The sequence below is a fragment of the Erpetoichthys calabaricus genome, chromosome 2 (assembly GCF_900747795.2).
Source record: "Erpetoichthys calabaricus chromosome 2, fErpCal1.3, whole genome shotgun sequence".
Classification (NCBI taxonomy): Eukaryota; Metazoa; Chordata; class Cladistia; order Polypteriformes; family Polypteridae; genus Erpetoichthys; species Erpetoichthys calabaricus.
Window position 1 is genome coordinate 289262912 of NC_041395.2, and position 15422 is coordinate 289278333.

The 15422-nt window shown below is 38.5% G+C and overlaps 1 protein-coding gene across 1 annotated transcript in view; it reads left to right on the forward strand.

Annotated features, from left to right (window-relative positions):
* oga (O-GlcNAcase) overlaps nucleotides 1-15422 on the forward strand; it is a 70318-nt gene that overhangs the window by 23250 nt on the left and 31646 nt on the right. Inside the window, exons 3-4 of the mRNA XM_028795729.2 lie at nucleotides 5784-5881; nucleotides 12279-12409. Coding sequence (XP_028651562.1) covers nucleotides 5784-5881; nucleotides 12279-12409 — 229 coding nt within the window. The remainder of the gene's footprint in view (nucleotides 1-5783; nucleotides 5882-12278; nucleotides 12410-15422) is intronic.

The following is a 15422-nucleotide window of genomic DNA, read 5'->3' on the forward strand; positions in this document are numbered from 1 at the left end:
TGGGACTTCAGCGAACCACAGTGAGAGCCATTATCCACAAATGGCAAAAACATGGAACAGTGGTGAACCTTCCCAGGAGTGGCCGGCCGACCAAAATTACCCCAAGAGCGCAGAGACGATTCATCCGAGAGGTCACAAAAGACCCCAGGACAACGTCTAAAGAACTGCAGGCCTCACTTGCCTCAATTAAGGTCCGTGTTCACGACTCCACCATAAGAAAGAGACTGGGCAAAAACGGCCTGCATGGCAGATTTCCAAGACGCAAACCACTGTTAAGCAAAAAGAACATTAGGGCTCGTCTCAATTTTGCTAAGAAACATCTCAATGATTGCCAAGACTTTTGGGAAAATACCTTGTGGACTGATGAGTCAAAAGTTGAACTTTTTGGAAGGCAAATGTCCCGTTACATCTGGCGTAAAAGGAACACAGCATTTCAGAAAAAGAACATCATACCAACAGTAAAATATGGTGGTGGTAGTGTGATGGTCTGGGGTTGTTTTGCTGCTTCAGGACCTGGAAGGCTTGCTGTGATAGATGGAACCATGAATTCTACTGTCTACCAAAAAATCCTGAAGGAGAATGTCCGGCCATCTGTTCGTCAACTCAAGCTGAAGCGATCTTGGGTGCTGCAACAGGACAATGACCCAAAACACACCAGCAAATCCACCTCTGAATGGCTGAAGAAAAACAAAATGAAGACTTTGGAGTGGCCTAGTCAAAGTCCTGACCTGAATCCAATTGAGATGCTATGGCATGACCTTAAAAAGGCGGTTCATGCTAGAAAACCCTCAAATAAAGCTGAATTACAACAATTTTGCAAAGATGAGTGGGCCAAAATTCCTCCAGAGCGCTGTAAAAGACTCATTGCAAGTTATCGCAAACGCTTGATTGCAGTTATTGCTGCTAAGGGTGGCCCAACCAGTTATTAGGTTCAGGGGGGCAATTACTTTTTCACACAGGGCCATGTAGGTTTGGATTTTTTTTTCTCCCTAAATAATAAAAACCACCATTTACAAACTGCATTTTGTGTTTACTTGTGTTATATTTGACTAATGGTTAATTGTGTTTGATGATCAGAAACATTTTGTGTGACAAACATGCAAAAGAATAAGAAATCAGGAAGGGGGCAAATAGTTTTTCACACCACTGTAGTCTGCGGGTCAGATCCAGCAGCGAGTGGATGTTGTTCTGTTGCATTTCCTCCCAAGGTTCTCATCTGTCCCTGACAGGATTGCATCAGTAGTGAGCTCCACAATGCGTTCAAAAGGGTCTCCGCGGATCCAGCATTGATTTGGGTCCAATAAGCCCTGGATTTGTCCTCGTACAGGGTGATCTGGATCAATATGCCACAGCCGAAACTGGCGCCCCTGACCACTGGACTCACAGTCGTGTGGAGGAGGATCTGTTGCTTCATGTAGTCATAATCATCAAGCCTTTCAGGAGGGAGATTCTGTACGGCTTGGAGGGCTTCTCTGGTTAAAAATGGGGCTAAAATAGCTGTCCAGGCTCCCCTGTCCCAGCACATCAATGTTGCCATACGTTCAAAACAGAATAGGAAACACTCAGGGTTGTCTGAGGAAGCCCATCTTCGGCAGTGCATCTCGTGGCCACGCCAAGGCAGCTGCAGCTGCCAGAACCTCATCTTGCTCTGGGTTTTGCTGTATTTCTTGGGGATCCATTGGTGCAAGGACCCAACTTCTGGTACTATGTGACTTGTGAGTCCCTGGCTTGCACCCCAAAACATGAAGTTGAGTTTCAGTACTTTAGCAAAACCAACTTTATTCAGCATGAAACAGGAACAGCACGGTTATTTACTGTAGTGGGAACTAACATTCTCCTAAACACAGACACAGCAATCAGGCCAGGGTCGTGGCCAGTTTAGTGGCCAAGTAATCCTGTTCCCTGCATTTATAATGTTAATTGCATCATCCATCAACCGCAAGTGCTTATACCACGACCGACTCGGATCTGCTTTAGCTACGAGGCGCTTCTGTGTTGGGAGCCCGTGGTTGCCCCTTCCACAGACGCGGCGATCGCACTTAAGGCCACTCTTCGGTGGGTCATCCCGTTGGGGGAGTCCCAAACGAGTTTGGAAACCTTACTATATATATATATATATATATATATATATATATATATATATATAAAATATACAGTGCATCCGGAAAGTATTCACAGCACATCACTTTTTCCACATTTTTTTTATGTTACAGCATTATTCCAAAATGGGTTAAATTCATTTTTTTCCTCCGAATTCTACACACAACACCCCATAATGACAATGTGAAAAAAGTTTACTTGAGGTTTTTGCAAATTTATTAAAAATAAAAAAACTGAGAAATCACATGTACATAAGATGCACCTTTGGCAGCAATTACAGCCTCAAGTCTTTTTGAATATGATGCCACAAGCTTGGCACACCTATCATTGGCCAGTTTCGCCCATTCCTCTTTGCAGCACCTCTCAAGCTCCATCAGGTTGGATGGGAAGCGTCGGTGCACAGCCATTTTAAGATACTGTATCTCCAGAGATGTTCAATCGGATTCAAGTCTGGGCTCTGGCTGGGCCACTCAAGGATATTCATAGAGTTGTCCTGAAGCCACTCCTTTGATATTTTGACTGTGTGCTTAGGGTCGTTGTCCTGCTGAAAGATGAACCGTCGCCCCAGTCTGAGGTCAGGAACGCTCTGGAGCAGGTTTTCATCCAGGATGTCTCTGTACATTGCTGCAGTCATCTTTCCCTTTATGCTAACTAGTCTCCCAGTCCCTGCCACTGAAAAACATCCCCACAGCATGATGCTACCACCATGCTTCACTGTATTAATGTTATTGACCAGGTGATGAGCGGTGTCTGGTTTCCTCCAAACGTGACGCTTGGCATTCACACCAAAGAGTTCAATCTTTGTCTCGTCAGACCAGAGAATTTTCTGAGAGTCCTTCAGGTGCCTTTTGGCAAACTCCAGGTGGGCTGCCATGTGCCTTTTACTAAGGAGTGGCTTCCGTCTGGCCACTCTACCATACAGGCCTGATTGGTGGATTGCTGCAGAGATGGTTGTCCTTCTGGAAGGTTCTCCTCTCTCCACAGAGGAGCTCTGACAGAGTGACCATCAGGTTCTTGGTCACCTCCCTGACAAAGGCCCTTCTCCCCCGATCACTCAGTTTAGATGGCTGGCCAGCTCTAGGAAGAGTCCTGGTGGTTTGGAACTTCTTCCACTTACGGATGATGGAGGCCACTATGCTCATTGGGACCTTCAAAGCAGCAGAAATTTTTCTGTAACCTTCCCCAGATTTGTGCCTCGAGACAATCCTGTCGCAGAGGTCTACAGACAATTCCTTTGACTTCATGCTTGGTTTGTGTTCTGACATGAACTGTCAACTGTGAGACCTTATATAGACAGGTGTGTGCCTTTCCAAATCATGTCCAATCAATTGAATTTACCACAGGTGGACTCCAGTTAAGCTGCAGAAACATCTCAAGGATGATCAGGGAAAACAGAATGCACCTGAGCTCAATTTCGAGCTTCATGGCAAAGGCTGTGAATACTTATGTACATGTGCTTTCTCAATTTTTTTATTTTTAATAAATTTGCAAAAATCTCAAATAAACTTTTTTCACGCTGTCATTATGGGGTATTGTGTGTAGAATTCTGAGGAAAAAATGAATTTAATCCATTTTGGAATAAGGCTGTAACATAACAAAATGTGGAAAAAGTGATGCGCTGTGAATACTTTCCGGATGCACTGTAAAACACAAGTCATTGGGTAGACAAGCTTTTCTTCTGTTTGTTAGGACCAAAATATCAGTGTTCCTTATTCCTCGTCACTGCAATATATGCATAGTACTTCTGGGTAATCATTCATTGGTTTTCAGCTCTCCTACACACTGAGCCTACGACTAAAGACAAAGGCAAACCTACACTATAGTTACTATTAACTGTTTTTGTATGAATATTAAGTATATCTGCTGCACATGGACAGCTGCTTCAAGCAAAGAGATATATTAGCTTGTCACAAGAAGATCAAATAATTGTCTCTTTACACCTGAGCTACACCTGTTCCACAGAAGCAAGTGTCCACTCACCACACTATTTTGAAAAAAAGGTGTCGTCTCCTCAGCTCAGTATTGTGGAAATGTGGCAATCTCCCAAGCTAGGTGCTATTAAACAATATACCTCGACCAAGCGACACAGTATAAAATCAGTATTACTATAAAGAAAAATTAATAAAAGACTTTTGTACAGTCCAAAGAGGTCTTGTCAATTTCTTAAAAAAATCAGATGTCCTGTCTGAGTGACAGTCTCCGATCTCCTGTGCCTCTTTCTTATTTGGTCCCTTGTCTGTCAGCATCCCACTTAAAAAGACCTTTCTTCACTAGACTTGACAATAATTAGATGAGTAGTCAGTAATCTTAGAACCACTGACATGTTTGCTTGTATTAGTGTTTTCTTTCCCCAGGCTGATGCCCCTTCTGATTCTGACTACCCACTGAACCCCCTGGCTATTAAGTTCAAGAATCTGTTTTTTGTGATTCGAAAGAAATGGTCCACAAAGACACAAGGTTCAAATTAGTGAAGATACAGTTTAAGTCAATACATAGTGGTTTTTATTAGATTTATTAGATTCACATGTTTCTACACAAAAGTTTTAAGATGTGTTTGAGAGTATAAATGAATGCCGAATAGTTCTAATAGGCTATGTTCCAGGTCCTGAGTGCAGATTTTTATATAAATGTGAATTTGGCCACACTCTATGTGCAAGGTAAGGTAAAATTATTGTTCATATTTGTAATAATAATAATAATAATTCATTACATTTATATAGCGCTTTTCTCAGTACTCAAAGCGCTATCCACACAGGGAGGAACCGGGAAACGAACCCACAGTCTCCTTACTGCAATTAGTATTAAATATCTGCAGTCCAAGTTCCTGCTTAATATAATGTCCGATTCATAGGTCATTATTGTGTATTTGAACATTTATTCTTCATATGATTTGTTCTGTTATGCTGTAAACTTTTTATCTGCTACTAGTTATGCTATAGACTTCAGTGTTAACGTTTGCAGTGCACCAATTACTGAAACATATTTTCTAATACATGTAGTAATAAATGCACTACTTCTGTCATTCCAACAGATGACAGAAATGTTTGTGATGCTGTATCTATTGGAATGACAAAAGCAAGGCATTTTATTACTACAAATTATTGTTATGCACCATCTGTTGGAATAACAGACTTTGCAACCTGACAGAGATAAACAGACACTCAAAAACTTATTAAAACATGGATAGGAACTAAATTAATATAATGCTTCTCTAATTAAAGTATTGTCTGGTTTAATTTAAACTAATTGTTTCTAGTGTCATCGTGAAGTACTGAAATCTGTGGTTTTATTTTAGCCAAAATTAGCAAGGTCACATGTATTGTTAATTATTTCAAAGTTTCTGAATCGCATATTTGTTTAAAATGGGAAATATCAATCTTTTGTAGTTAATATTTAATAGTACTTTGTGGATATTAAAAGGTTTTTTTTTAGGTGTATTTGCATACAATGCGGAAAGAATCAACTGTAGTTGTGTGTCTGTCTACTATCAGTTATGTATACATGAAACAAAATTCCCAGTGGACAAATTTTATTGAGAAATCTTCATGAAAGTGTATAGGGAACCTAAATTTTTTTTCTTTAATTCTCCAACTTTCAAATTATTTGTAAGTCTCCAAATGCATTTGTGTTACAGCATGTACTGTATATCTAACTTGTCTTTATTTATGTTTTTTTACAAACAGGTTACAAAAGTGGGGTTTAAATACTTACCTTTATGCTCCAAAAGATGACTATAAACATAGAATGTTTTGGAGAGAAATGTATTCTGTTGAAGAAGCAGGTAAGACAACTGTATTTACTCTTGCTTTCATTTTACTTTGAGAAAAAGTTGTATTTAAACAAAACAGTGCAAGTTTACCGTGCAGTTCTGGGATACTGTCCTTTGAGGTAGAGTTTCAAAGAAAAGGCCATATGTGAAGCTGGAAAATAAAAAGAAAGTTAAAATGGGCAAAAGAACACAGGCATTTGACAGACAGACTGGAAAAGTGTATTATGCACAGCATCCAGGAGTTGACTTTTCTTTGTTGCAGATGACAATAATAAGTGTAATTTAGTGAAGAAGACAACCAAGGACCTGCAAGGCATTTGTTTCTCAAACTACACATTCTGATGCAGTCCCCCAATTGAGACTTCCCCTTTTTCTATCCTGGTTAGAACTAGTTTGTCCTATTTGTATGAAATCTTAAGTTTTGTGGCAGTCTGTCACATGGAATAACCTTCATTCTGTGAAAAATAGACTGACATGTTTGTTGGAGAAAGCTGTTTTATTTTGTCATTTTGAACCCATAATTGGGGTGGGCGCTATGACCAAAATTCTATATGACGGTATTTTTCTAAATTACCCCGGTTTCACGGTATTTAACTGTATTTTTTTCCCATGCATGAGTGGATATTAACCACATTTTCCACTGCAATTTCTGCAGTAGACTGGCTAAGAATAACCTATTCCACTGTCATGAGCATTGTACATTGTACATAACAAACATTTTAATGTGCACACCAGTATTAATACAGTTTTGCATGGCCCCATAAAGTGATAGTTTTCAAGGGGGTGGCACTAATGAAGAGAATGAATCACATTGCATGACAGATGCAGTTAAAATATAGAACCTTTTTATTGAACAAATTTTCCAAAAACTTAAACTATAATTTTGACAGTATATTTTCAACCATCCAAAGAGGCATTTAGACTTAGTAAAATATCCAGAGGTGCTTGTCAAAAGTTGTATTGCACTGAACATGTCTTAGAAAAGGAATAAATAGTAAATATTTTTTTGTAAACCAACTACACTTTCTGATAATGTTAACCATCTCTGTCCACTGACACGTTAAAGTGACTTTTTAAACAGCTTTACCATCTTTAAACTGCATAATATTTAAACTAATAAATAATAACAATAAAATAAATAATAGTATTATTACTGATAGGTGCACTATTACTTCAAGACTTCAAGCCCAGGCACATCACACAGTATTCACCAAATTAAAATAAAACAAGTGCAACTTGGTGATGACGTCTTTACCAGCTGAACCATCATTTAGGCAAACTGCATTAATATGGACCTTGCTTCAAGCTCAGCTATATACATAAATAATAAAAGTGCAACTTGCATTTATAATGCTATTTGTGGTATAGCCCTACGGAATTGTATTAGGGACACGGTGAAGAAAACAAAATACGGACACACGGAAGAAACAAACTAACTATATGTCGAGAATAAAGTCGACTTTTCCACTTTATTCTCATAGTTTATTTTATAATTAAAGTAGAATGTCGTAAACAAAACTTCATCCTAAAATCAATGTTTAATTTACTAGATTTTTTCAAACCCCGTCATAAGTTAATGCAGCACATTAAATTCTTTGTTTTAAGTGTTCCCCGACCCAGATGTTAATCACTACACTTCTTAAACTGACTAAGAGGAGGCACTGGCAGCGATCACCGCACAGAATCCATTCATTTCATGATATTCCTGCTCTCTGAAAATTTAGAATGCTAAGATAAATACTTGGTATCATTTTCATGATGAAATGCATTAAAGCAGGTATTAAACATGCATGGTAGTGTGGCGGTAGTGCTGCTCCCTCGCAGTAAGGGGTACCCAGGTGTATGTTCAGTGTAGAGAACTTTATGGCAGGTGTTACGAGGCTCCAAAAAACTGGATGTATGAATGGGTATCGCAAAGGTTTAACTTAAATATTGTGTAAATGTTGGGTTTGTGATCTGGTGGTCGGAGACACGAACACAGAATTCAATGGATGTTCTTCTGAGCTGGCTTTCTTTATTGCACGCGTGCTGTCTGTCTGATATACCAAAACCCCAGTTCCTATCCTATTCTTTTTCTTTCTCCACATAACCAATCACCACACGATAAACGTCTTTGTGAAATTGAAACTAGTTGTAAACTTAGCCCAGAACTTTAGAAATATCTTCGTTACACATATTTAATTATGCCATCCATTCAGGGTTGCGCCCATCCCAGCAAGCATTGTGTGCGACGCAGGAGCAAATCCTGAACGAGTCGCCAGCACATCGCAGGGTGAATACGAGCAAAACATACACTAGCAGGGTCAATATAGCATAACAAAACCCCACATCCTACATGACTTTGAAAGGAAACTGAAGCACACCGAGTAAACCCACTAGAAAAACATGCAAATTCAAGGCAGGGTACACCCGAGACACCCTTGCTGTGAGGCAGTAGTGCAACCTCCACGCTGCCGTGCCCCCACATGATTAATACATGCTTTAAATGCATTTCATCATGAAAATTATATCAAGTATCTTAGCATTCTAAATGTTCAGAGAGCAGGAATATCATGAAGAGAATGTATTCTTTTCGGCGATCACTGCGGGTGCCACCTCAGTACAAGAGAAAGTCAGTTTAAGTAGCACGTACTGATTTAACATGGCTCGGGAACACTTAACACAAAGCATTTGGTGTGCTACATAACTTATGACGGGGTTTGAGAAAATCTAGTAAATTAAATATTCATTTTACGATTAAGTTTTGTTTACGATGTTCTACTTTAATGACAAATTACGAGAATAAAGTCAACATGTCGACTTTAATCTTGACATAAACGGCAAGAATAAAGCAGAAATGTCGAGAATAAAGTCAACCTTGTCGACTTTATTCTTGTCATAAGCGTCGAGATTAAAGTGGAAATATCGAGAATAAAGTCAACATGTCGTCACATTATTACACAGTACCCAGGTACATTACACTGTATTGAACAAAAATAAAACAAGTACAACTTGGCTTGCAGTATTATCCAGTAGTGTAGAAACAGTATTTACACATTTGAACATAATGGTCCACATCCGACCTTTTAAAACCAAAGTATCTCCAGGTAACGGCCGTGACTCCTTTTTTTCGACAAAGTTCTTCTGTGTCATCATGTTCAACTTTATCATCAGCTTCAGTTTCAGAATGTTCTCTGTCCATTTTCACTGCACAATACCTACATTACCACTACCTATTTAGCGGTGTAGCAGTGAAAAGAGCCCCCGTGCAACACCTCTGTGATTAGCGGTGTAGCAGTGAAAAAGGTCCCCACTTGAACAGTTTCCCGCTGTGCCACGTTCCGAACGTCGTTTAGGCAATTTAAACCGGTGTTGTGGTATAAGAAAAATACATATCATAGCAAAAATAAACGGTTTTCAGTATGAACCGGTATACCGCCCAGCACTAACCCAGAACTGAACTTTAGTTTAGTTTAGAAATGTCAGTGCCTTGTAACATAAGTGAACAGGATAGCAGGTTCCAGTGGTGCTAATTAATTTAGAAATGTTTCTCTAAGAACCAGCCAACTTTAACAAATGACTATGGATGAACTAAGGGAGGTTAACCTTAGGCCACTGAAGGAATGGCTGCTGAAAATAGAGATTGGCAGTCATATGTGAATAATAAATAAAACATTGAGCAGTAATAGTCATTATATACACAAGTAATGAGTTGGCTATATTTTTTAAATCAGCTTAATGGTATCTTGATAAAAAAAGTATGCATTTCTATCAAAAACATGAATATTTGTGGGTAACCCTAAACTTTTGAATATTGGCTTATGTTGCAAATAGAGGAGTCGGAGTCTTAGGTTTTCTTTATGCCAAAAAACAGCACAACAATGAATATTTGCTACAGCCCAAAAGGTACTTTTAATTAAATAAATGGGGTTTGTTTTTGCTGTGGTGTCAAATAGATATTAAGTATTGTGAAATCTTACTGGTATTTGTATAGAATTCAGAAATTGTGATTTTTAAGATAAGTTGTTTGGAATGTAAGGTTGAAATTTGTAGCTCCATCATTCTTGCATCTGAGAGTGTTGGATCAGTGACAAAAATGGCAAATGAAAGAAGAAAAAAAAAAAACTACACTGATATGCCTTCAGCGTATATTAAACTTTCACTAACTAATAACTTTTATCTGTCCAAATGGTACATATAGCATTGTTATTAAAATAAACATTAAAGTTTCAAATGTTTCTTTCTTAATATTTGTTTTGCAGCATAACCTGAATATTTTGAATCTTTTTAATCAGTTAATTTCATTTTATTTTTCTGTTGATATATGCTTAATATACTGTATATAGCTTTGTTTGAAGAGAAACGTGAATATAGCATCTATGGTTTTTATTTTGCAATGCTTTGAGAGCCATCATGCTAGGATCCTTTAGTATACTGATTTACAAATTGATGCGGTGAATCAAGACATTATGAGCATTTTCAAGCATCTAATACTCTGAAATATATGAGATAAGATATATTATAAATTGTATAAAAGTCATTATTTATACTTTATCAAAATTTAATAACATTTTAGTGCAGTCCATATTAGGTAAACAAGCAGACTACTTGGCTTTTGGTGCTGACATCTATCACAGATTCCTTGTCTCTCTCTCGCTAATGTTGCAAATGTCTGTTACTGCCTGAAATGACTGATTTTATAATTTGTTAAACACATAATACTGGAAAGCCACATTTTCAGCAGCCATTACCCCAGCATCCTAATGTAAAGTTTCAAGTCTTCAAACATGTCAGTGGGTTGGATGTGCACATTCTTTATGTCCACATGGGTTTTAATTATACGGTTTCTTAATTTTTATTCTTGTCGAATGCTGGAGGTGGTTTTTTCCTGTCTGTCCACCATGGTCAGTATCATCGGACTGTCGTTTAGATACAAAAAAAAAAAAAGAAAAATCTGACTCTACTTCACTTAATTATATGTATCTTTCCCGTGTAAGTGGCATTATGTATCTTTTGTGTACTATTTATTCATTATTGTTCTTTTCTAAATATTATATGTTTTTCTTTCCATGTAACTACAGGTAAAATTCCGTTACAACGAACTGCCAGGGTCCTATTTGTCACTATAGTGCTTTCACTTGCGTCCGGTGTTTGTAATCATTTCGATAGCTTCTTTTGCGTTAATTTTAATCTCCTCCTGTCTACAAGTTATGCTGACGAGAATTTTTCTCTGCATTTTCTTGTGATAATACACTTTCAGGGTGTGAATGATGCCCAAATCCAATGGCTGAAGCACTGCAAGTACAGCATGGTTATTTATTGTAGTGGGATCTGCCACTCTCATATAAACAGACATAGCAATCAGGCAGGGTAGTGGCAAGGTTAGTGGCCAAGTTATACTGTGCCCTGCATTTACAATGTTCCTTGCATCACCCACCGAGTTTGCTTTGGCAGAGAGACGCAGCAGAACTGTGAGCCTGCTGTTGCCTTGGCAACAGATAAACAGTCTTCCACAGATGCGGTGATAACACTTCAGGACGCTCTTCGGCGTGTTGTCCATTTCGGGGAGGTCCCAAGAGAGTTCAGAAACCTCACATTTTTATGAATGAGTGCTGCATTAATAGGAATGTTCCTTGAATGAGCATCACTTAACCCAATAAAATGGCTTTTTTGACGTCTTCAAATGCAGCAGTTCGCATACATTTGCAACCCGAGATTTTTCTTCTTTTGTTGCTTGGTCTTTCAAGAAAGTTGACAGTGTCGATGGCGAAATTACAAATTCACTGGTAACGTCTTTTTTCTTTTTGCCACAATCGAGAGCTGCAAAAATTTAGTTTTTTTTTTTCCCCTAATATGAACTGTTAACCGTTTTTTTCGTGTCTGCTGATTCTATAGGAGGGTGACAATGAGTTAAATTCCAATGGATGTTTTTCAAATGTTGATGAGCAATAAGCAAAAGGTATCACTGAAAACCACAGAAAACAAAAACAGCAAAAAAACATTACGAGGAAAGTTCGAAGAAAGAATTTTTTAAATTTATTTTTTAACAATGTTTCTGTTTGGGGATCGTTGTCCACAACTGAACTGCGACCATAGAGGTAACTGCTCTGCGGAATGATTCATTCAGGCATTTCAAGGTCACTTCATTGTAATGAATGGATCTGCTGAATGTACTTCGTAGTAATGAGATTTCTATAGACTCATGTCATATGGGGAAACTGTCGGGACCATAAAAATACTTTGTTGTAAAGATATTTGTTGTAACAGAATTTTACCTGTTGTACTTTGACATGCTATAAAGCACTTTGAGCTACACCCTTTGTATGAAAATGTGATATTGAAATAAATGTTATGTTTCTTCGGTTCACGTCTTTTTGTTCAAATGACTCTGTTCTCTGAACTGATTAAAGACCCTTCTATCTTTTTTCAGAGCAACTCATGACTCTCATATCTGCGGCAAAAGAATATGGAATAAGATTCATCTATGCTATTTCTCCTGGTCTTGATATAACATTTTCAAACCAGAAGGAAATTTCCACCTTAAAAAGGAAATTGGACCAGGTTAGTATAAATGTTACTTTTGGAACAGAAAAATATGGTTATTGTCTTACCTGCCTGTTTTCGAAATCCACTTGACCCACTTATCCTAAAAGTTATACATAAGTAAAAAGTTATTTATGCAGATATAATTATTACCTTTTGGTACTATACACACCTGTATTTTATTACTACATAACAGTTCATTATTATCAATGGTAATGAACCACCCTAAATTTGATTATCAGTAATAAATTTGCAACTAAAGTGTTTAAAGACATACATTTATGAGTATGATGCTAAGTTGCTTAGTTTGTTGCAATGACATGGAAATTCAACTAAAGATATGGCATATGTTATAAAACCCCTAGTAGTCTCTAATACTAGCTTGAAAAATTGTTATGGAATGGTCCATACAGTACTTCCATGTACATTTCACTTTAATGATAAAGCAATAATATATGAACAAGTACATTATCTTATATAGTATTTATTATGTACACAAGTGAATGCAGAGTGAAGTGAACAGGAATTTGAATTAAGTGAACAACTTGAATAATTACTTTAAAACTAAACATGTTTGGGTCAGATGACGTAAACCAGCTTCATAAGGAGCTGTACTGCGGTGAAGGAGCAGTATAGGAGAAAGCTGGAGCAGAAGTTGCAGAATAACAGCATGAAGGAAGACTGGGATGGGATGAAGATCATCACTAGCTGCAGCTCGAAGCGGGGGAGTCCTCTACAGCGCATCTTCAACCTGAGCCTGGAACAGGGGAGAGTCCCGAGGCTTTGGAAAACATCTTGTATCACCACAGTCCCAAAGGTATCACGTCCTAGTGAGCTGAATAACTTCCGGCCTGTCGCTCTGACGTCACATGTGATGAAGACCATGAAGCGGCTGCTGCTTCACCACCTGAGGCCACATGTCCGCCACGCCCTCAACCCTCTGCAGTTCGCATACCAGGAGAAGGTGGGAGCGGAGGATGCCATCATCTTTATGCTACACCAATCCCTCTCCCACTTGGACAGAGGCAGTGGTGCTGTAAGAATTATGTTTCTGGACTTCTCTAGCGCCTTCAACACTATCCAATCTCTGCTTCTTAGGGACAAGCTGATAGAGATGGGAGTAGATTCATACATGGTGGCATGGATTGTGGACTATTGTACAGACAGACCTCAGTATATGTGTCTCGCAAAGTGCAGGTCTGACATTGTGGTCAGCAACACAGGAGCGCCACAGGGGACTGTACTTTCTTCAGTCCTGTTCAGCCTATATACATCGGACTTCCAATACAACTCGGAGTCCTGCCATGTGCAAAAGTTCGCTGACGACACTGCTATTGTGGGCTGCATCAGGAGTGGGCAGGAGGAGGAGTATAGGAACCTAATCAAGGACTTTATTAAATGGTGCGACTCAAACCACTTACACCTGAACACCAGCAAAACTAAGGAACTGGTGGTGGATTTTAGGAGACCCAGGCCCCTCCTGGACCCCATGATTATCAGAGGAGACTGTGTGCAGAGGGTACAGACCTATAAATACCTGGGAGTGCAGCTGGATGATAAATTAAACTGGACTGCCAATACTGATGCTCTGTACAAAAGAGGACAGAGCCGGCTATACTTCCTTAGCAGACTGGTGTCCTTCAACATCTGCAATAAGATGCTGCAGATGTTCTATCAGATGGTTGTGGTGAGTGCCCTCTTCTACGCGGTGGTGTGCTGGGGAGGCAGTATAAAGAAGGAAGCCTCACGCCTGGACTAACTGGTGAGGAAGGCAGGCTCTATTCTAGGCATGGAGCTGGACAGTTTGACATCCATGGCAGAGCGACGGGCGCTGAGCAGGCTCCTGTCAATTATGGAGAATCCATTGCATCCACTGAACAGTATCGTCTCCAGACAGAGGAGCAGCTTCAGCGACAGACTGCTGTCACTGTCCTGCTCCACTGACAGACTGAGGAGATTTTTCCTCCTCCACACTATGCCACACTTCAATTCCACCCGGGGGAGTAAACGTTAACATTATTCAAAGTTATTATCTGTTTTTACCAGTATTTTTATTACTCTTTAATTTAATATTGTTTTTATATCAGTATGCTGCTGCTGGAGTATGTAAATTTCCCCTTGGGATTAATAAAGTTCTGTCTGTCTGTCTGTCTGTCTGTCTGACTGATACTGGCATTTAAACATTGCTTAAATGTAAATATACATGTACTTAAAAGTTTTAATCATTAATTGCATTATAACTTTTTTTTGCTGTTAAAATATACATTTACTGTATCCCTACAGTGTTTTTTAAACTTTCAGTGTATTATCTAGATATTCATAATTATTGAGGTGTAATTATAAATATGGATTACCGTATTACTGTTTCTTACCAAAATATATGCTACATGACACAAACAAACAAATAATAAACATAGTACAAACCATTAAAGCTCTAAATGTATCAAATGTTCATAAGTTGTTTATCAAGACAACTCAATTTTAAATTGCTAGACTGGTTTTATAACTAAAAGACACACTTTACTGTTAAGCTAACAAGAGTATTGTTTACTAAGCAGCAATTTTAAATTCTTTGATATCTTTTCTTTTTACAATTAAAATGTAAGCTACTGCACTTAAGACAAAGTCACTGTCCAGTCACTATCACTGTCCTATCATTTACTATTGTCCAAACTCAAACTGTGTCTGTTTTAGTTAAAGGACAAAATAAAGTCTGAATTCCTTGAAGTAGATTTCTTTGCCGCTTGTCTTATTAAACAGGTTAACTTCTCAGATTCCTTATTCTCAGATTATTACACCACTTTTTTGACGTAAAGACTAATGTTCTGATCGTGTCACGCTCTCTGGTAAAGCAAGCCTTGACTTACTGTTCTTTGTTTACACTACATAACATTTGCTGTGCATTTGCTCAACTACTTTATTATCTTGAATAAAGGAACACTGCAACTAAATTACCATAAAGCATAGAAAAGCAGTGGCTGAAAAGATTGGCTGAATTTAGCGTTCACCAATCAAGTCTGATCGGCCAGTT